This window comes from Dendropsophus ebraccatus, chromosome 9 (genome assembly GCF_027789765.1).
Source record: "Dendropsophus ebraccatus isolate aDenEbr1 chromosome 9, aDenEbr1.pat, whole genome shotgun sequence".
In the NCBI taxonomy this organism is placed as follows: Eukaryota; Metazoa; Chordata; class Amphibia; order Anura; family Hylidae; genus Dendropsophus; species Dendropsophus ebraccatus.
This window is the reverse complement of record NC_091462.1, coordinates 53,761,277-53,782,795: the sequence shown is the minus strand read 5'-3', so window position 1 is coordinate 53,782,795 and position 21,519 is coordinate 53,761,277. Positions and strand designations below refer to the sequence as shown.

Genomic DNA, 21,519 nt, shown 5'->3' with positions numbered 1-21,519 from the left:
AGTCCATAATTGTGTGGACGTGCCGAGCCTTGGTGTTTCTAAGAAACCATAGTTTTAACACCAGACAGGAAATGGTTAATTAGTCAGCTTCTCCCTCATTGCTCAGTTTGTTTGATAGATTTCTGCCCATATCTAGATAGGAAAAGACCTGTGAGTCAAGCTGAAAACCCTGGACCTGGTAATTCTTGCATGGAGGATTAAGAATCCTTTTAGACAGCCCAATATTCAACCATCTATGCCTTCAAACAAGTGGTGCTCACTTACAGTACCTATATTGTGTGGCGGGCCACACAATCGATCACTGCATTTCTTTGTGTTGCCATTAACATGCATTGTTAACATGCAATGATTTTTACAGCCTCACAAAATATCACATCAGCCGAAGTGTGGGCTTTTGCTCAGGTTGATTATCAGCTAAAGAATGAGCTGATCGTCCCATGTAAAAGTGCCAGAGATCAGCAGACAAGCGAGCAAACATCTGCTCACTGACTGATTTAATCTTTTGCGCGGATGTAAAAATCATTGTTATCAGCCGCAGGAGATGTGCAGCATCAGAGCAATGTAGGTTAATGGCTGTGTAATATATCATACATTGTAAAGGCACTGTAAACAAGCTCTGATCTTGCTGGTCGGCACCTATGTTATCCTAACATTTCCCCATATTAGGCCATATTGGAGATTAATAAATCACCAGTGACTTTATTCACTGGCATTGCAACATCTGAATGCTGTCATATGGCCACCTATAACCTTCGGAAACCCTTCTGACATAGTCTATAGATGGTAGAGAATGATAGTTAACAGAGACAGAAAAGAGCAAATAATAAAGCATTGGCCACAGTTTTAGTTTATTATGTACACTGACTGCAGCCTCGGCCAGAGATTGGCCATGTTGTATTTCCATCCATTACTAGTGGATGGGACCAGGAAGTGGTGAGCTTCAGAATGGCAGAAGTGGGGACTGGGCACAGCCTGACCCCTTTATAAAGCATGCTGTTCTGCAAAGAATTAGTGCACCACATAAAAGCACACAAACATTAGAAAAAAATACAAACTAAGCACAAAACATGAAAAAAATTGTAATCGCTTGGCTCAGAAAAACTAGAAAAAATGTAAGTTGCAAAACTTGCAAAAACCAAATTAGCTTCAATGCGCTTGATTTAAAAGTTCCATTATTTTTTCATGTTAATGTTTTTGTGGCACACCTTTGTTTTCTAAGTACTGAATGTGCCATAGGCTAAGCATTGTTATTAACACAGTGTACTCTCTAATAGCTACTCCAGCGTAGTAATAATAATAATAATAAGCTAACATGACAGAATGCAGGAAAGACTGGCTCTACAGACATCACCGTGAGGTCATTGTACTCCACCTGTCTGATTGTGTCAGAATTCCGGATTACATTATTTAGCAAAATCAATATAAAAGAACCCTTGACAGTATGACTAACAGAGGATTATCTGTATAGCTTGTCTAGCATCTGTATGAGGTGCCTCAGGTTATATGTACATATATAAAACAGAGCTGCAATTTAATGTATATAATATAATATAGTGCCTGTTTTTTTCAGGTATTTTATAATAGAACTCAGTGAGCAGATTGAAGAACATGAGTTGGAATCCCTTATCTTCTTGTTAAAAAAAGACCTAAGAAACGGAGGAAAACTAAAAATCAAGGTATGTATTTTCACTTCTTTTGTAAAGAGCATATACAGAAGAGCCTATGGATTTATAGCTGAATCCATTGGGTTTGCTCTGTAGGTATTTCAAGTCACCATGTAAGTAATGTATACCCCCTTTATACCCACAGACATTCTTGTCACTCATCATAGAGCTTGAGAGGAACCAATTAATAACACCAAGTAACCTTAAGGTATTAGAAAATCTCTTCCAAACTATTCACAGAGTCGACTTGAAAAATAAAGTTCTTAAATTCCAACAAAAGGGTAAGAGACAGCTGTATTCCCCTGACTGTATAATCACCCTTATTACCCACTTGGTATTCACTCTCATTATTAAAATTTAAGAAGTAATCCCCTCAGGTAAAATACACACTGATTAATCCCCCTTCCTGGAGACTAACAATTTGTTCCATACTTGTTATTTCCTATTCAGTCTCCATCCCCCAGTTCTGAGTTGCTGCTTTCTCTTGAAGACACAGAAAACTGTGTTTGAGCTGTTCTCTCTGTCTCCCCCTTCTCCCCTCTATGTTCCGAGAAAGCTCATGTAAACAGTGTCCCTGGCTGTTTTGCACTCTGTAATGCTGGGAGGGTTAATTTGAGGTCAAGTTTCTGATGAGGTCACTGTGATTAACCCTCCCTGAGTGCAGAAACAGCCGGCCAGGGAGGCTCAGAACTGAGACTGAAAAGGTAATAACAAGTATAGAACAAATAGGGTGAGCCTCGAAAGGACTGAGACTTGCCGAGCACCGGAGCGTGGTGCGAAGATCATCTGGCGTCCGTCCTATACACTGTGGTGACTTTTTTGTATTCTATTTATGTGAAAGACTTTATTTGTATCATTTCAAGTACAAGATAAATCATTATTTTTGCAACTTCAAGTTGAGTTAAAGTCCCATTGCTTTATTTTTTATAAGTATAGAACAAATAGTCTGCAGGCAGTGGGGAAGATTCAGCATGTATTTTACTTAAGGGGAATACCCCTTTAAGTTTGAATCTTAAAGGGAACCTGTCACCCGACCCCCGCTACAACCCCCTATACTCACCTGATCCGCCGGGTCCCGCTTCTGGATCCGGTCGGGTCACGGAGATCTCAGCCGCTGTAGCCCGGCGCGCGCGCGCTGAGAGATGAGTCCAACGCTCATACAGAATGACAGGAGAGTCCAGCGCTCCGTCATTCTCTATGAGCGTTGGTCTCATCTCTCAGCGCGCGCCGGGCTGCAGCGGCTGAGATCAACGTGACCCGACCGGATCCAGAAGCGGGATCAGGTGAGTATAGAAGGCTGTAGCGGGGGTCGGGAGCCTGTCACCCCGGCACGGGGGGTGACAGGTTCCCTTTAACTGTATTGTCCGACTTTCTATATACCTACATATATCAGGAACTGGAGGGCATATCAAGGAACTGTAAAAGTTGTGTAATCAGGGTACTTGTTTGTGCGGAGAGCGGCGGCAGTGGAGGAGCACGCGCTCTCCCATAGACGGGCTATGACACACTGAGGCAGGCGGAACTCTGCCTATTTTACTCAGTGTGAACATACCCTAAGTGGCTATAGATCCTCTTTAAAGGGGAACTATTAGCAGGTTAGACAAATCTAACCTGCTGGTAACCCCCTATAGCGCTGAGGAGGAAGGGATGTGTCTTACCTTCCTCCTCGGTGCCAGTATTGAGCTGTTAGTTGGAGTAATTTTTGCTCTGGTGCACTGCTAAGAGCACTACCGCAACATCTGGCCTGTCCCTTCTAATAATAGTCAATGAAGGTGGTGGGTCATTGCTCCTAACAGTGCACTGGAGAGAAGATTACTCTCACTAACATTGCGGGACCTGTGCCGAGGAAGAGGGTAACGCACATACCTTCCTTCTCAGATTTGTCTAACCAGCTGATGGTTTCCCTTTAAGGTATATTACAGTTTTTGGATGTAGCCATTAGGAGAAGGAAATGCTTGTAGTCATTCTAAACTATATTCTCTACCCTTGAATTGCTTATGTGATGAACTATATTTTAAGCCTTTATTCTGCCCTGTTAGATTTATTTATGAGCTCAATGCTATCTTATAGATAATGCAACTTATGGTGGTTCTTACATCAATGTCCTTCCGGCACCAGCCTGCATTTATAGAAGTAGTTCTGCATCTTCCTCCGTGGTAAGTCATTCAAGAAAATCCAAACAAGACTGCCCAGTTGGGAAAAGCCACAATATTCTATGATTTTTTTTAAACTTCGGTTTCCACTTTATATACTTCAGTGTTTTTTTTTTCTTAACTCTTTTTTGTTTGTGAATGTTCCTTTTTTCTGTCAGTCAATGTTGTTGCCAAAAGCAAAATAGTTTTTCATTCTGATCTTGGTGTCTTTCCACCTGTATTTTTTTTTTATGAAGATCTAACATCTCAATCACTATTTACATGTCAAAAGAATGATGATGTTAATGGAAAGGGCAAAAAAAAAAGTTATAAAGGAGAGCGGAAAAAATGTTTTTTTTTTCCATAAATGCAGTTAAAGGGGTTGTCCGGCGATAAAAAATTATTCACAGAATAACACACATTACAAAGTTATACAACTTTGTAATGTATGTTATGTCTGTGAATGGCCCCCTTCCCCGTGTTTCCCCCCACCCACGCTAGACCCGGAAGTGTGGTGCATTATACTCACCACATCTCGTGTCGTCCACGGTCTCCGATCCTCAGCAGTGACGTCTTCTTCGGGAGGCCGGCGGATCTTCCCGAGTGCCGGCCACCCTCTGCAGCGTCATCCGAAGCATAACTGTGCTCAGCCAATCGCGGCTGAGCAGCTGATGACGTGGACGCGTCATCAGCCCCGATTGGCTGAGCACAGTTATGCTCAGCCAATCGCGGCTGAGCTTCGGATGACGCTGCAGAGGGCGGCTGGCACTCGGGAAGATCCGCCGGCCTCCCGAAGAAGACGTCACTGCTGAGGATCGGAGACCGTGGTCGGCACGTGACAGGTAATGTATAGCGCACCACACTTCCGGATACACGGGTGGGGGTGGTGGGACACGGGGAAGGGGGCCATTCACAGACATAACATACATTACAAAGTTGTATAACTTTGTAATGTGTGTTATTCTGTGAATAATTTTTTATCGCTGGACAACCCCTTTAACAGTAAAATGCAACCAGTGATTAAAATGATTGTCTATAATTGAATACAATTTTTTAACCCATATAAAACCTTGCACCAGGTATTTAAAACAATATTCTGGCACTGGAGGGTGATCATCATTGGAACATGTTTTTCCCCTCCATGTTTCTGTGAAATCCCCCTATATCTGTTAAGTAGTCAGAGTTTGTTTTCTGGTACAGAGCTTTAAATCCTCTGCCTAGACTTAGAGTGCAGTTATAAAAATATTATGCAGGTTGCATGCAGGAAACACTAGAGGGAGCACAAAAGATTATTGCAGACTGTTATTTAATGAAGCTCCCCCTAGTGGCAGCTGTAGGAAACCAGAATGTTATGTTTTCATTCTAAGTTTATGCAGGGAATTTGAACTGGTTAGAAGATATATTATAAAATACATCAGCAGAGAATCGACCTAGAAGGAAATGAAGATAAAATAGGGACTGACCTTAAAGTCCTGTTCTTAGAGGCAGCAGATGCTCTCAATGTTCTCTTTCATTTGCCAACAAAGTCTTATACATGTTTTATTGTATCATTCTTTTTACCTTTACATTAGATTCCACAGTCACCAGTCAGCAGTAAGAAAGGTAAGATTCTTCTGTGTATTTATGTTCCCTCATACATTATCAATAATTAATCAGACTTCTTGGATACTGACCAACAGAGATCTTAAAGTAGAAAAAGATATCAGATCTCATTACCATAATAAAACCAAAAACTATTGACCCTCTTTGTGTCAGTATATAGCATTTGGGCAGTGACTGCGTTATACTGGTATAAAAACTAAACATTTTCACTTAAAAACAACAAAAGACACATTAAATGCAATAAAAACGTGAAGTTATCATGAATGTTTAACATTTGTATATTATCTCTCAGTAAGTGGTTCACCATTAACGCAAATGTATCAGCAGATATGTTGGTAGAAGTTTTTTATACTCGCTGATCAATGCTACTGCTTTCAGAACAGGGCAGTAGATCTTTGTATGGACGGCACTGCTGGAATCGGTGAAACTTTTCCTGTGTTTTTAGCAAAATTTTAAAGCATTGGCTGCATTCAGAGAACTTAAAAAATAGAATATCTCCCACAATAAATGTTACTACCTGTATGGAGGCCCTAGATAAAACACAGAAAGCAACTCCAGTATTAAGATTGCTCATTGTCTTTCCTATTGTCTATACCTAATTTAGATCCACTGCCTGTTCAAGAAAGCCTATTACAGGTGAGTGTTTGTTCAAAATTTCCTCCTTCCGATTTTGATACCACATAGACATTGGCTATGAATTGTTGTGTAATAAGAATAGGGGAACTCTTTTCCTGCAGCTCCTTCAGCAGTGTCTTGTAAAGAGGAGTATGGTGACAGGTTGTCAGAAATGTTCTTTGCTCTTTTGCAAAGAGCAATGGTCTCAAATATGTGGCTCTCCTGATGTTTACAAACTACAGCTACCAGCATACCCCAAAAGCCAACATTTGTCTAGGCATGCTTAGAGTTGTAGTTCTGTAACAAGTGGTGAGCCACTGGTTTAAAACCAAGAGATCAGAGCCAGCCGTTTACTCAAAGGTTACATAAAGTAAGAGATGTTAATAAACAGTTTGGGGGGCATACATGCCCTGTGTTCATCCTGAAATTTTATTTATAGAAACTTGTGTGTCTAGGACTCTGCCTGGGTCGGATTATTAGCTACAAATCTGAATTTATATAAAATTGTTACATAACATTATGCTGTGTAAAGTGCATTTTCACAATGTGCCAGATATCTGTTTTAGAAAATATTAGTGGGGGTATTATTTCATCATTTGCTTTTCCAATTTGAAGAATTTTTTAACATTACTTTTAAAGAGGATTTCGAATCTTATAAAATGAGGGCATCATTTTAGGATATGCCAGTACTTTATGAACAGTGGTTGTCTGATCTCTAGGATTCTTCCAATCCTAAGAACTAAGGAGCTGCGACACTGGTTTAGAACTGCATCTCCTCCTAAATTTCCTATGCCTGAGATGTTCTCAACCATTTGGCAAGGCAGGGAACTATGGCAGGCCCTATCTGAATGATTCTAATTTACGGTTCACTGGACATCCAGTGGCCAAGATACTACTATGCGGGGTAAGAGGCAGTGCTGCACCATATGAGGCAAGCAAAATATTCTTTAGCAAAGTGGAGTACATATGTAGGAGTACTAAGAGTTTTTATTATCCTTTTAAAGTTGTTGGTAACAAAACTTGTAGACACATGATATTGAAAATCAGGAGGATCAACTTCTGCAAATATTTATTGTAAAATGTAGTTTTTACTGACATTGGCAAGCTATATGGATTGTGTGTGTGTGTGTGCGCAATGTATAATTATAGGAAATGTCTGTGGCTGTTATCTTGATTTGTAAAATTGGGACCGTGCCATTTCCTTTATGCTGCCTGAAGGATGAATCATATCACAGTCCTCCCTGGCTTCTGCCCACTCCACCAGCCTTGAATCATTGATTTCTCCCTATACCCACACTAAGAGAGGTCAGTGACACTCAAGCTTTCCTTTAAATTTATTAAAAACAGCTATTATGAAGCAGAGCCTGTAATAATCTAAAGTGTCACCCTTAGGTAGTCACTGTGTTGTTCCATGCTGTATACTTTGTATTGTACCTTGATTATTGTGTGCAGGGTGCAGAGGCTTCAAGGTCAAATGGAAAACAAAATGTGCTGTGTGGGTGGATGTTAAGATAATAATTGCAAAACTGTGCCGTGTGCAAAAAGGGGAATTCCAAGTCCAAGTTTCATTTCTCTGACTGAGGAGTATGAGCAATGTGAATAGAGAATCATGAGTTGTGTCTGCTTATTGTATTAGACATTCCTCTGCTGGGGATTTTGGCCGCCGTGTGTGGCTGGTTCGGTTTCTGTGATATACATATGTAATGTATTTTAATTCTTTCATTAGACAGTGATGTCATAGGTTATGACTGATCTAACAGGAACTTCCTGCCTTTATGTTCTTACTTGTTAAAATGGAATATTTAGTGTATTTTACTGTAGTTTCCTAGTAGATGAAGAATGACCAGCCCTTGTGAAATAATGACAAATTGTAACTATACACTTAAAGGGAACCAATCACTTAAAAAACGCATGTAAAGCTATGGGAATGTGCTGTAGCAGCACCCAGTAGACTTTCCAAACATGCTTTTATACCCCCCGTCCCTGCAATGTACAAGCCAAAAACGTACTTTATAAACTCGTACTTTATAAATTGCTGGAGATCCGGCAATGAGTTCGAGGCTATTTTGCACCTGCGCAGTACGGCGCAGACCGGACCCGCTGTACTGCGCATGAGCGGCACAGCAAGAACGTAGGCGTGCTGACGTTAGAGACAGCGCGCCTCCGATGACGCCGCCACAATTATGCAGGCTAATCACGCCCAGAGGGGCGTGATTAGCACTGCAGAACGCCCAGGGACCGTGACTACTTGCCCGCAGCTCCCCGCCCAGAGGACTACTTGGGGGTAATTTACATACAGGGCGCCGAGTTTATAAAGTACGTTTTTGGCTTGTACATTGCAGGGACGGGGGGTATAAAAGCATGTTTGGGAAGTGTGCTGGGTGCTGCTACAGCACATTCCCATAGCTTTACATGCGTTTTTTAAGTGATTGGTTCCCTTTAACAATAGCAAAAGTGTGCAAATCTATTACTGCACATAGCCAGTGTAAAAGAGGAACTCTCATAGACAATTCTATATGCATCCTCTTAAAATGTCACCATTGCCATATACTGTAATGGGTTTATAACACATCCTTATCTATGTTCTTTGATGCTGCAATATCTAATAAAAGAAGTTATAAAAAGTCACAGGGAGTGGTGCATTCTTCTAAAGAGTCACCTTGGCTGTTGCCTAAACATGGACTTTTATTGCAAGCCAAGTCCAGTGCCATCTGGCTTAGTTGCAGTGAAGTGTATTGGTCTCAGCTTTATCTGTTCATCTTGTGTGTGCCAGACTTGTAATAATATATCCCAGACTGTGGAACATAAATCAAGCTGAATGGACGGTTTTCCAGCCCGGCCAGTGTTACTCTTCAGGAATAACTGGCATGCGTTGTGCTCTAGTTTATAACTTAAAGGGGTATTCCCCCCCAAGAGCTAAAAAATAAAATGCTCCCAAACCTAGCTGGTCTTACTCACCAAGTCCCCCTGGGAATTTTGAGCCATCTCCTGTCTTTCTAGCTGCTTCCATGAGTTTTTCTTAAAAAGCCGAACTATATCCAACATGGCGCCAGCCATGAAACTACATCTCCCATCATGCAATGCTTATGCCTGATTGGTACATGATGTAGCAGAGCTGATATCCACAAGATATAGCAGAGTTGAGGTAGTAACATAGCAGAGTAGTATAGCAGAGTTGAATGAGTTGCATAGCAGAGTTGAATGAGTTGCATAGCAGAGTTGAATGAGTTGCATAGCAGAGTTGAATGAGTTGCAAAGCAAGTTGAATGAATGACCTAGAGTTGAGTGATGTGAGTGAGCATGAGAGCCGCGGGGGGTCTTGCCGCTTGTCAGTCATGGGGGGGGTTGGCTAGATGCGAGGGGGGGGGGGGCAATGTCCAGGCGAGATGCGGGGCACAGGGGGCTGCCGGACAAGAAGCGTGGTGGTGGTGGGGATTTATGCCGGCCAAGATGCGGGGGCCGGGGGGTATGCTGGCCAAGCTTGGGGGGGGGGGTGTTTGCGGATCGCCCACCGGGTGAGCTGAGGGGGTGGGATACAGGGTGCGGGGCGGGGGGAGCACATAGTGGCAGTGGGGGGAATTGGGTTACACAGTGCGGGGGGGGGGGGGGGGGGGGGCTGCTGTCAGAGAGGGAGACAGTGAACAGCAGCAGCTGTCACTGTGTCAGTGTCCTCCCTCACTTCAGTGGACTGGGTTAGAAGCAGTAACACAGCCTATTAAAGAGAGGGAGGACATGTGATCCCAACTCCGAGGGTGGGGGCCAGGAGCAGGGAGCGTGTCGGGTTGGACTGAGAGTTGATGATTCTATGCATGTGGTGGGGGTGAGTGCGCCTAGATAACACCAGAACTGTGCTGAATCCATAATAACTTTATATTGGAAAGATGGAAATCTACGGGTGGGCAATGTATTAATGCAAAAATAATCTTTGGGGGGAATACCCCTTTAATTTTACAGTGCAGTGGACAGTTTATAAAGCAGTTGTGGTGGCATTAGTGTACAGACCTAGAAATGTAGGCCAGTATGCTTGTCCTTAACCTCGTAGGGACACATGCCGTACCCGTACGTCATTTGTCCCCAAGAGGTGTTCAGAGGGGGGCCGCGACCCCGCTCTGAACTGCCGCGATCCCGACTGCTATCTGCAGCACGGGACCGCGGCTATTAGCGGGAGGGGTCCGATCGCCGCTCCCACTAATTAAAACCGTTGGATGCAGCTGTCAAACATGACAGCTGCATCTAACAGAGTTAAATGCAGCCCATCCCTGGTGTCTAGTGGCGGATCCCCCCCCCCACGCGATGTGATTCCTTCATCTTACTGGGCCGGGCCTCAGCAACGTAATGACGCTGATTGTGGCTCAGTATTCTATTGTATTGGCCTGCAGCAGGCCAAAGCAATAGAGCACCGATCTCATGGATCGGTGCTGTGTTATACAGCTACACTGATGAGAGATCAGTGTAGCTGTATTAGAAGTTCCCCAGGGGGACTTCAAATTAAAGTGAAAGTGAAAGAAAAAAAAGAGTTACCATTAATAAAAAGCCCCCCCCCCCAATAAAAGTTTGACTCACCCACCTTTTCCCATTATATTAATATACATAAATAAACAAACATGTTTGGTATCGTCGCGTGCGTAATCGCGCAAACTATTACTACTAGTAATCGCAAAGACCCGCCAAAGTGCAAAAATTGTGCATTTTTGGTCACATCAAATCGAGAAACATTGTAATGAAAAGCGATCAAAAAGTTGCCTATACGCAATCAGGGTACCGATAGAAAAAACACATCATGGAGCAAAAAATGACACCTCAATCAGCCCCATAGACCAAAGGATAAAAGCGTTATAAGCCTGGGAATAGAGCGATTTTAGGGAACGTTTTTTTTGCTGTACATGAGGAACATGTATAACATGTCAGTTTTTCCATAGGACAAACAGCGTAAAAACGAAAAAACCTCAAACAAAAAGAATTGCGTTTATTTTTCAATTTCACTGCGCACATAATTTTTTTCTGGTTTTGCAGCATATTTTATGCAAAAATTAAGTCTGCCATTGCAAAGTACAATAAGTGACGCAAAAAATAAGGGCTCATGTGGGTTTCTAGGTAAAAAAAAAATGCAACTGCTATGGCCTTTTAAACACAAGGAGGAAAAAGCGAAAACGCAAAAACGAAAATTGGCTCCGTCCTTAAGAGGTTAAAGAGTTACTGTCGTTTAATTTTTTTTTGCAGAAATCAATAGTACAGGCGATTTTAAGAAACTTTGTAATTGGGTTTATTAGCCGAAAAATGCATTTTTATCATAAAAAAGTAGTTTGAAGCTCTCCCCCCTGTCTTCATGGTTCTCTATCAAGAGGGGAGGGGTGGAGAGAGATGAGGCACCAAAACAGGACAACAAAGAGTTAATTTACAGCTACATCACCGGGCTATCTCCTCTAAAGTCAGCACTGACCTCTCTAACCTCTGAATACCAGCTTTCACACAGCTCCTACTGTGTAATCCTTTGTTCTCTGCCCTCTGCTGGTGACTAATCTCCCTCCTCCCCCCTCTCCTCTCTATAGATTAGACAGGGCTCAACTGATGTAAACTAGTCGAGATTTCCTGATAATGAGCAGTGGATGAGAGAAAGGAGGGAGGGGGGGACCTGGGGAAAGGCTTTTGAATGTAGATAATGGCATATTTGCCTAATAAACCCAAATTACAAAGTTTCTTAAAACCACCTGTACTATTGACTTCTGCAAAAAAATAATATATATATTTATTAAACGACAGTGATACTTTAGGTTAAAATTTACTAAAACTGTAACCTGCATCTTATTCAAGCCTAGATAGTTATACCTAAAGGGTCTAGCAAAAGGAAGATCAATTTCATGGCTGATGTTATGGCTAAGCAGTTATATTTAGTTATATATTGGTATTTAGTTTCAGTATACAAAAAATAATACGTTGCTGGTAAAATAAAAAAAGTCATACTCACCTACCTGGGTTCCAACGACTCTCATTTTAATGCCGTCCGGTCTGCTGTTCATTACTGCTTGTTGCTACTTTTAAGAATCTTCTCATAAGGACCTAGACTTTCAGCCAGTCAGTGACTGAGATGTAACACCCCTGCAGCCTGTAATTCACTGCAGGTCCTGCTAAGAAAACTCATCTCTGAAGTAGCAAAATGTGGTAATGGGCGGTGGGGCCAGAAGGTTTAGGAACAGGACTTGTCTGGGACCCCACAGGTGAGTTTAACGTTTTAATTTTTTTTCCTATTCACCAGAGAACTTATAAAGATTGTAAATACTAAAATACCCCTTTACATTACGGCAACCATCTATGCAAAAGTGACTAAGGGAGTGCAGTCACATTGTCTCTTCTGAATTGTTTTTTTATCGATGGTATCAGCTGGAGACAGAGACTATGTTGATGTCCATATAATGAAATAAAGGTAAATAATACTCTTCTATGCAGAACACTGTAGCTTTAATAATAACATGGACACTTTTTCTTACAGTTTAGAGTTGACGATGAAAGATATCTAGTAAGAAGGGAGACCATGGGCTTCTGTGTTATCATTGACTGTGTTGGGAATGATGCTGGTAAGTTTCTCTTTTATTGTCTCATGTGTGTTCAGTTGTTAGGGAATTTTCTGGAAAATCTGCAGAATACCCCAAAATATATGTGAATACTATTCTGTGAATTGCCACTTACATGTATTGTCCTGTACTTTCCTTGATATTTTCAGTGTGAATTCAGAAAAACTTGCTGTGTATCTATCTATATGACACTTGGAAAAATGACTAGTCAGAGGGGTTTTAAATGTGAACATATTTCAAATGTACAAGCATTTCTAAAAATGTACTGTTTTGAGTAAGATATATACATACAAATCCCATATGTGCTTGTGGTGTTTTGCCTTGTTACCCTTGATTACAGCCATATTTAGACATCCACTGAGATGGTCGAGCATGCTCTGTTCAGATGTATGTTGCTTGTTAGTCCCTACTGTGTATGCAAAAGCAATGGGAAGTGGGGTCACAGTTCAGAGAGAAATCTAGGAAGTGGCCACACAGACTTCAGTGGTGACAGGCAATGATTGGCTGAATGGGCATTTTTTTGTGTGTCATAATATAATATTATATGTATTTTATATATCTATATCGTTTTGGGTGCACTGATTCCAACAGTGTTTTTTCTGTTTGTGTATGTCTTTAATATATATATATTTTTTTTTTACTGTATAGCAGAATGGGGTGTCCAAAGGAATTGTAGCACAGAAGTACACTGTTGGAATCAGTATATCCAAGAATATAAAGTGATTTAAAAATAAACTACAATTTTTTGGACTGACCACAGATCTACTTTAAGCTAGCCCGACCACTTAAATTTTTTTTTGTAGTACACATCAAGCTCTTAACCTAGGTTGGCACAAGTAAGCGGCAGATTCCCTTTAAGGCAAGAGTCGCAGATGTCTTTAAATGGATTTTGTTTTATATACCCTGTCAATTACTATACTGATCTCTTTGGTTTCTCTACTTTTACAGAGATGCTTCAGACCCTTTTTAGATCTCTACATTTTGTCGTTCATTGTCATTGGTATAAAAATGTTGACCAAGTAGAAGACATTCTGCAGGATGTAGCAAATATGGAACAGCATAGAAACCATGACATTTTTGCCTGCGTTATTATCAGCCGGGGGAACTCGGACTCTCTTTTCTGCTTAGATGGAAACGTTCCTGCTCTCTCTTTAGACAGAATTAAGAATTTTTTTACTGGGCAGAGATGTCCAAGCCTCAGAGGAAAACCCAAACTTTTCTTTATTCAAAATTATTTTGTCTCTGATATTGAGGAAGCACAAGAAGAAGGTGGTGTAGAAGTGGATGGTCCCAGTGAAGATGCCGCTAGTTGCCAGCGGATTCAAAACCATTCCAGAATACCCAATGAAGCCGACATCTTCTGGAGTCATTGTAGAGTGAATGAGTTGGAACTACAGAAGTCTTCAGGCTCAACTTCTTTATACCTGAGGTCACTTAGAGATTTATTGAATAAAAAAGAAACCAGGTAATGCCTAAAGCACAACAAATGCGCTACATGTTTTATCTGCAACAAAGAAAATGAAAGCAAACATTAAGCTTTTTTTTCGTATGCTTCTATATATGAGTTTATGGATTCTTATTCTGTAATGCAGCTAAAGTAGTTACAGTACTATTTGTCTTTAGTGTGTACTCCATACTGCAAATCAGGCAAAGAAAATATAAGCTATATTTGTAGAAAGGTGTGTGCTGCTTAGAAATCTGGTTAAGTGTCCAGATGTCCCAAGACAAGACTGTACGGTCTTTTTCCTACTTTTTTAGCATGCTGATTTTCTTCCTAGTATCAAGTTGACTAAAATGAGGCAACTTGTTGTTTGTAAAGACCAAAGGAAGTGTCTAGCAGAATGTTGTAGTCATTACATTATTAGCAATATACTATTCATGTATGTATACAGAGCACCCCAAAATCATACATCTAGTTAGTGGGTAGGGCTGCAATGAACTCTCTTATTTAGACAATGAAGTGAAGTGAAAAAACTCGGATTGTAGATATGTGAAGGTGAATGGACATTTATTTGGCACAGAAACAACATGTTTTTGACTTTGTCTCCATTGTGTTCTTGTACCTGGGGAAGGACTCCAAATGGCATGTATCGTGGGCAGCAGTAACCAGTTGACCTCTTAGCAACATTACGGGTCTCCTTATATCTACTCTGTTAGGTGTTGTGCTCTGTGTACATCTTAGGATTCCCTAGGTCCTCATTCTCACCTCCATCTGCCAGTTTCCTTCCATTTTTTTGAATAATTACATAGACAATAGTGGACAATACAGTACAATATGGGCACAAAAATTGTCATTTTCTGCATGGCCTGATTATAGATGAATGCACTGAACCTGAACGCTCTGCTGACATAGGTGGATGCAGGTGGATGCAGCCGTAAGACTGCATAGAAAACATTAATACAGCTATAGATTGTATTTATGTTTTCCAGCACTGCCTAGGGCTGCATCCAACTTCTTCAACCACCGGTAATCAAATGCAGAGTGTTCGGGTTCATGCGAACTTGATCGTTCACTTCTACTCAGACTCAGCAGTGTGGAGAGAGACTTCTGCTGCATGCACTTACCCTACAGCTGGGGGAGGCTCTGTAAAGAGGAGGTGGGGTCTATTAGTGATCTCTTGGGACTAGAATAGTGCTTTACATAAAAAATTATACAGAATAGAAGGAAAGAATTAAGTGTTTTTTTCCCTTCACATAACATAAACTGGAATTTGTGATGCATAAATGATTTTTTTTGCATTATTTTTCATAGTTTCATATCCCTTTATTTGAAGGAGGTTTGTTCATAGGAAACATGACTGGAGATTCTTTTCATGAAACAAGCTATATTTAATACAAAAACATTACCATTTGGCATATAGTGATACCTATTGTGGTTGTTTCCTGGCCACCGATACTAACTCAAAACCTTGTTGTGTTTTCTTCCAGGGAGCGTCGAGATTTACTAGACATTCACACAGAGCTCAACCGTATCATCTATGCAAAGAAAGCCGGATACTCTTTGCAGCTGAGGCATACACTCACAAAAAAACTCTTTCTCTATCCAGCCTAAAAAAGCACATATTTACTTATTATGTTAACAAAAGCTATGAAAGTTGTACTCCTACTTTATTTATGTATTTATTTATTTATAAATAAAATCCCAAGAAACTAGCTATAAAATAATATGGAAATACATCTTTTACCAGTTTAGTATCATGATGGAATACAATATAAGTAAAAAATTGTCACATACTGCAGATTCCCATAGTTCACTGTGCATCAGATTAATAATACTAGCTGCACAGTGACATAGTGGTACTTTGGGGGAATTGTAAACCATTACCATGCAAGATCTTAGAGGGGGTCATGTAAGATCTGAAACCTGTTTTAACAAGGATCTACATGTTCTATCACCTATTAATCTGTCACACTCTTTACAGCACGTCATGTACTTCTTGACTGACTCTAAAGACTTCTTGGATGCCACCCTTTGACCCAAGTTGAGAGGAAATCACATGAGCATCTCAGAGTTGGGAGGTATTCTTTCCAGAAACCATGATAAAATTCTAAGGGTACATAGTCATATTATAGAGTATAAATGTTTGGTACCGTGTCCCAGACCACATTATACTGGATATTGCACAGTTGCTTTGTATTCCTGCGGTAGGGTGCGTTCACACTGCGGAATCCGGGTGGATCACCAGTCGTGAATTCTGCCGTTTGCCCGTGCGCATCTTTGCCTGTCCCATAGGCTCCAATTGTGTCAATTCTTTGTTCAGATGGCGGAATCAGTCTGAGCCTAGAATGAAGTCTATGGAACGGCCAGATGTTTAAGTGGGAGCACGCACAGAATCCGCGGCGAGTTATCCGCATGATATCCGTAGTGTGCAAGGATCCATATGATGAATAGAGAAACAAAATAAGTCTACACAAAATGCACTTACTTTATTTAAGGCTAGATTCCAACAGCGTATGTAGGAGCAGGTATTAACTAAAATACATTTGTAAATACCTACAAACCACATTTCATTCATCCCGGGGGAAATGTGCACCATTAGTAACTTGGTGCATTTATTTAGTGAGTTTTCAGTGCATAAAAAAGTCCATTATTCTCCACTGAAACTTTCCTTGAATTTAATGGGATTATTAAAATATACACCTGAAATACTGACAGCTGTCAGTTTGGTCATCAGACTCCCAGCTGAGACTTGTGTAAGGCTAGGTTGGCATTTGTGTTGAAGCTTCAGAGCAGCTTGCAGTATTTTTGTCCTCAGATCCTGCTAAATAAACAGAATCTGTGATATAGGCCCCCAAATGGTGTTCCAATACAAATGCGAACCAGGCCTAATAGAGAAGAAAAATGTGTAGGGACCCAAAAGGTAGAAGAGTGATAGCGGGAGGGACGGAGCCGACTGACAGAACTCTTATCACTATGCTCGCTTCTCATTTGTATGTAGACAGAATATTTGGCTTCCTAGGATGGCAGTGACACTTTGTTTTCATGCAGAATTTTTTAAAATGTTTTTCATGTACTACATTTATATGTTCATTGTACTTGCAATTTATAGGAGGTTTATAGAAGCTAACACAAATACTACAGTCGAGGCAGCTCTGATATTTATTTTGCATGAATTCACATGATTTTTTTGTACTTTATATATCTTTATATAAGTTTTTATATTTATATTATGTGTAATTGTATTACTTAATAAGTGTAAATTACTTATAAATTGTAATCACATTGAGGATAGGCTGTGTTCACACATGGTGTCTATTTTGCATTAATGATGTGTTTTTGCCGCAGTTGTGATGCTATTTTGCAGTGAATTGCGCAATCGCAATTTTTGTAGCAATTTTGATAGAATCATGGAAAAATTATTGTTATTTTACCACAATTGCGCAGTTTGCAGCAAAATAGTTACAAAATTGCTACAAAAACACATCATTAACTTAAAATAAACGTTACGTGTGAATACAGCCTAAGAATATGTTGTATGCTTAAGTCCACTCAGCTAAATAGGTGCACATTTACATAGCCTTGTCAGTAGCAGAGAGCTTTAGCTGTTTCGGTGCTCACTGCATCGTAATGAATAAGTGTCTTCATCATTTTGAAATACTGTGTAACTATAGGAGTATGTTTATGGTCAGTTCACTCAACAGAATATTATCCAAATTGCACGCAGAGTCCACGACTCCGCTTGAAGTTCCGCCTGTCCTATTGAATCAATAGGATGTCTCACTACAAAACTCCACAATCTGCCCGAAGAATTGACATGTCAGTTCCATTCAAATTCCGTAGTGTAGATTGACCCTCAAATGGACAAAAACCATGCCAAAAGATATGCAGTTTTTATCTACTATTGATTTCAGTGGGAAATGTTCAAAATGGCACGAAAACAAATGTCACTTTTTATAGCAGTTTCATTTGGAAACTCACATTGGAATCAATCAAAAGCTTGAAAAAGCAACTAAAAGGCAACTAGAGAGCAGATCAAAATTACCTGAAAAAAAATTGCAGTGGTTGTTGTCCATGTGAACATACCCTAGAGACCAGCTTTGCAGAATGGAAACACTTGGGGGATTTTACTATTCCTCAATTGTCACATTTTCGTCTTCTCGAGCACCAATGTTTTGTGCATGTCAGGTACACCACAATAATAACGTCTGCAATGGTCACTTTTGACACAGAAGAAGCATTTAACATAAGATAAGATTGTATATTAAGGCTAATGCAGGTGAATAGGGCAAAGAGTGCTGTACTATCATCAGAAGGACCATAAAGGGTAAATGGAATGTGAAAAGGTGATCTGTTTAACTCTACTAGCAATATTATTAATATTTTCAGGGGTTATAGGTCCATTAATAATTGTATGTGTTATGGATATATCTGAAGAGGGTGAAGAGGGTTATAACTAGAGATGAGCGAACCAGCCGAGGTTCGGGTTCGTATGAACCTGAACTCTCGGCTTCTGATTCCAGCTGTCTGCTCGCTCTGTGGAGAGGGTGGATACAGCCTGAGGACTGCCTGGAAAACTGGGATACAGCCTATGGCAAACCTCGGCCGGTTTGCTCATCTCTAGTTATAACATCCCATAGGTAAAGGGTTAATATGTCATAATAAGTATTTGCATGTAAGAGAAGTGCATAGTAATTATGCTGGCTGGTTAATACCTAAACATGAACATGAAGGTTTATTTTAATTTCAAACAGATTTGGTAATGATTGCAAGAAATGTTGTTTAGGGAAGAACGAAACCTGTAAGTTAAAGCGTAACTGTCATTTCAGGGTCATTTTTCTGAAAACAATAAATATCAACAGTACAAGCGATTTTAAGAAACTCTGTAATAGGTTTTATTTAGCAAAAGAGTTTCCTTCTGTACAGAAAAAGTTGTTTTCCTAGCTCACCCCTCACTTCAGAAGAAGCAGGATTTCTGTGTCCATTATGCTCTATGCAGAGGGGAGGGGAGTGAGCATGGAGGAGAGAGATATCAGTCCTGCACAGCACAACACCCTGCAATCTTCTCTTACCAAGATCCCAGATAAGCACTGACCTTTCTGACCTCAGATTCCGCCGGCGCTGTGACTCCTCTTCTCGGCCTTGTAATTTGAACGCCGGAAGTCACGCTCTTCCATAACGAATGCATGGAAGCGAGTGACTTCCGGCGTATAATCACTGGTCAGAGAAGAGGACTCGCAGCAGCCGGTGGAAGTGAGCGCGCCCGATTTGAATGGCACCGCGGGACGGGAACTGACAGACAATCTACAAACAGCTGACCTTCTCGTCTCTTCTTCCTGTTCACTCATCTCCCTCGGCCCTCCCCTCCATAGGATATAATGGACACAGCAGAACCCGTCATCACTTTGCTTCTCTGTAATGAAGACGGATTTGCCTGATAATGCACAGATAAGAAGTGAGGGGGAGGCTCAGAGATTGCTTTTTGAGTACAGAAAGAGGCTTTTTTTTCTAATAAAACCTATTATAGGGTTTCTTAAAATCGCTTATACTACTGATTTCTGCAAAAAAAAAAAATTTGTTACACTTTAAGAAGACGGAGAAGGCATTGGAAGGAAATAATATTAGCTAAACAAAGTTGTAATACAAATATCTAAATAAAGTAGGTTGTCCAATTTTTATCATAAGCTACTCCTTATATATGGATATAGATGTGCAGTTAGGAAGGAAAATAACTTTGATGTAATGACTAACATGGGTTATAATGATGGGCAGTGGGAAACAGTAATATGATAGAGTAGAAATAATTGATGATTTGTGGTTGCAAAAATTAAATGTGCAAGGCGTCAGTGATACTTATATAATGTGAGAGATTCTAAGGCTGTATTTACACACCATTAAAATGACGTCCAATTTTTGGATGCCTATCAATTAACGCCAAAAGATGGCCTTCTTTTGATAATTATGGCCGCAAATAATGAACGCCCGTCATTTCAACATTGTGCAAACATAGTCTAATTAGGGCCATTTTTTAAATTATATGTACTAATGCACAATCTGCTAGTGCTATACAAATAAATAAATAAATATTAATATTATCATGTATCCATAGACTTCAATTTACTTCACAGTTAGAGATAAATATTGGTCACTTTTGGGCAATGTTTACACATCGGAAAAATGACGTTTGATTTTTTTTGAACGGCTGTCAATTTCATGGCAAATAATGTCCATTGTTTTATAAAAATTATTTTGAAAATAATGTTCCTTATTTGCCATTAAAATGACAGTCCTCCAAAAAAAAGTCCACCAAGCGGGCGGAAAAAGACATAGTGGGAACATAGCCTTGATCTGTAAAATGGTTGATTTTACTGCTGTTTTAGGCTTTAAACACAGTAAAGAAAAGCTAAATATGACCATATTTTTATGAAAATAAAGAGATGAAAAAAACTACCATATTTTGCAAAAGAAGGTGGTAAATAATGAGCATGTTCATTATTTAGATGGATATAATCAATTACGACTATTATACTGTACTGCATGGGCACTGTAGACCAATTTGCAATAGACTTTAATGGAGCACTTTATTATGTTGACAATACAGACGTATTTTGACCTAAAAAATTGTTACCATGTTTTATTTTATTTTACTGTGTGTGAACATAGCCTTACAGTCTAATACATTTTATTATGTGAACTTGGCCTTAATCAGATAATAATGACCTGCAGAGCCCCCTAAATGTAATAGGGCATGTCAGGGTTTTACATTTTTGATAGGTGGACAGCACAGCTTAGGCTTGGTTCACAATGTGCTTTGTGTTTCCAATACATCACATTTCATTTTACAGTGTAAAAAAGTATAGTCGAATGTGCAATTGTATACAGCAAAAAAATGCATTTATTTTTATAATGCAAGTCGATGTTAAAGGACATTACAGCAGAAGCTGTTCATAACATATACATTTTTTTTATCCCTTTCAAGAGCATAAAACTTATGCCTATATGTTAAACATAAAATAAAATGCTGTGTGAACCCAGCCTAATATTCCAACCTATCTGATTTAGGCAAGTATGCATATTTGCTAGCTCCCCCCCCCCCCCAATAAATCAATAATAGCTTTCACGCTTACTTGTAATAAATGTATCAAAATTTCTATTAATATTATGTATCTTGGAATATTAATAATAATGTACTATTTTTTAAATAAATTTTGGTATTGTTTAGTGTTTTACTTCTTTCACTTTTTTTTTGCATTTCTACCACTGCCTTTTTAATACCATGTTATCAGGTTTTCACTTTATTCTCCATTCATTTCCATTGTTTAGGCCATGTTCACACAATGTTTCTTCATGCAAAATAACAGCTGTTATTTTTAAGCTGCTGTTATTTTACAATGATGATCATTATTTAAGGTCATCATTATCAAACAACGTCTGTTATCTTGCCTAAAACGGGCGTTATGTGAACATAGCCTTATGGTGTGTACTTTATGCGTTTTCAG

General features: G+C 39.9%; 1 protein-coding gene and 1 long non-coding RNA gene across 6 annotated transcripts in view; one reads left to right on the top strand and one right to left on the bottom strand.

Moving 5' to 3' along the window:
- The window catches only part of CFLAR (CASP8 and FADD like apoptosis regulator), a 35,356-nt gene extending 14,107 nt beyond the window's left edge, over positions 1–21,249 (top strand). For all 5 annotated transcript variants that reach the window (XM_069983326.1, XM_069983325.1, XM_069983327.1 and 2 more), the window contains exons 3-10: positions 1,571–1,676; positions 1,810–1,945; positions 3,735–3,820; positions 5,368–5,398; positions 6,003–6,034; positions 12,501–12,585; positions 13,531–14,047; positions 15,511–21,249. In XM_069983326.1, the coding sequence (XP_069839427.1) occupies positions 1,571–1,676; positions 1,810–1,945; positions 3,735–3,820; positions 5,368–5,398; positions 6,003–6,034; positions 12,501–12,585; positions 13,531–14,047; positions 15,511–15,634 (1,117 nt within the window). In that variant the 3' untranslated portion in view covers positions 15,635–21,249. The remainder of the gene's footprint in view (positions 1–1,570; positions 1,677–1,809; positions 1,946–3,734; positions 3,821–5,367; positions 5,399–6,002; positions 6,035–12,500; positions 12,586–13,530; positions 14,048–15,510) is intronic.
- Positions 12,468–21,519, bottom strand: part of LOC138800995 (uncharacterized) — an 89,377-nt gene continuing 80,325 nt past the window's right edge. The window contains exon 4 of the long non-coding RNA XR_011364549.1: positions 12,468–14,086. This is a non-coding gene — a long non-coding RNA (uncharacterized lncRNA). The remainder of the gene's footprint in view (positions 14,087–21,519) is intronic.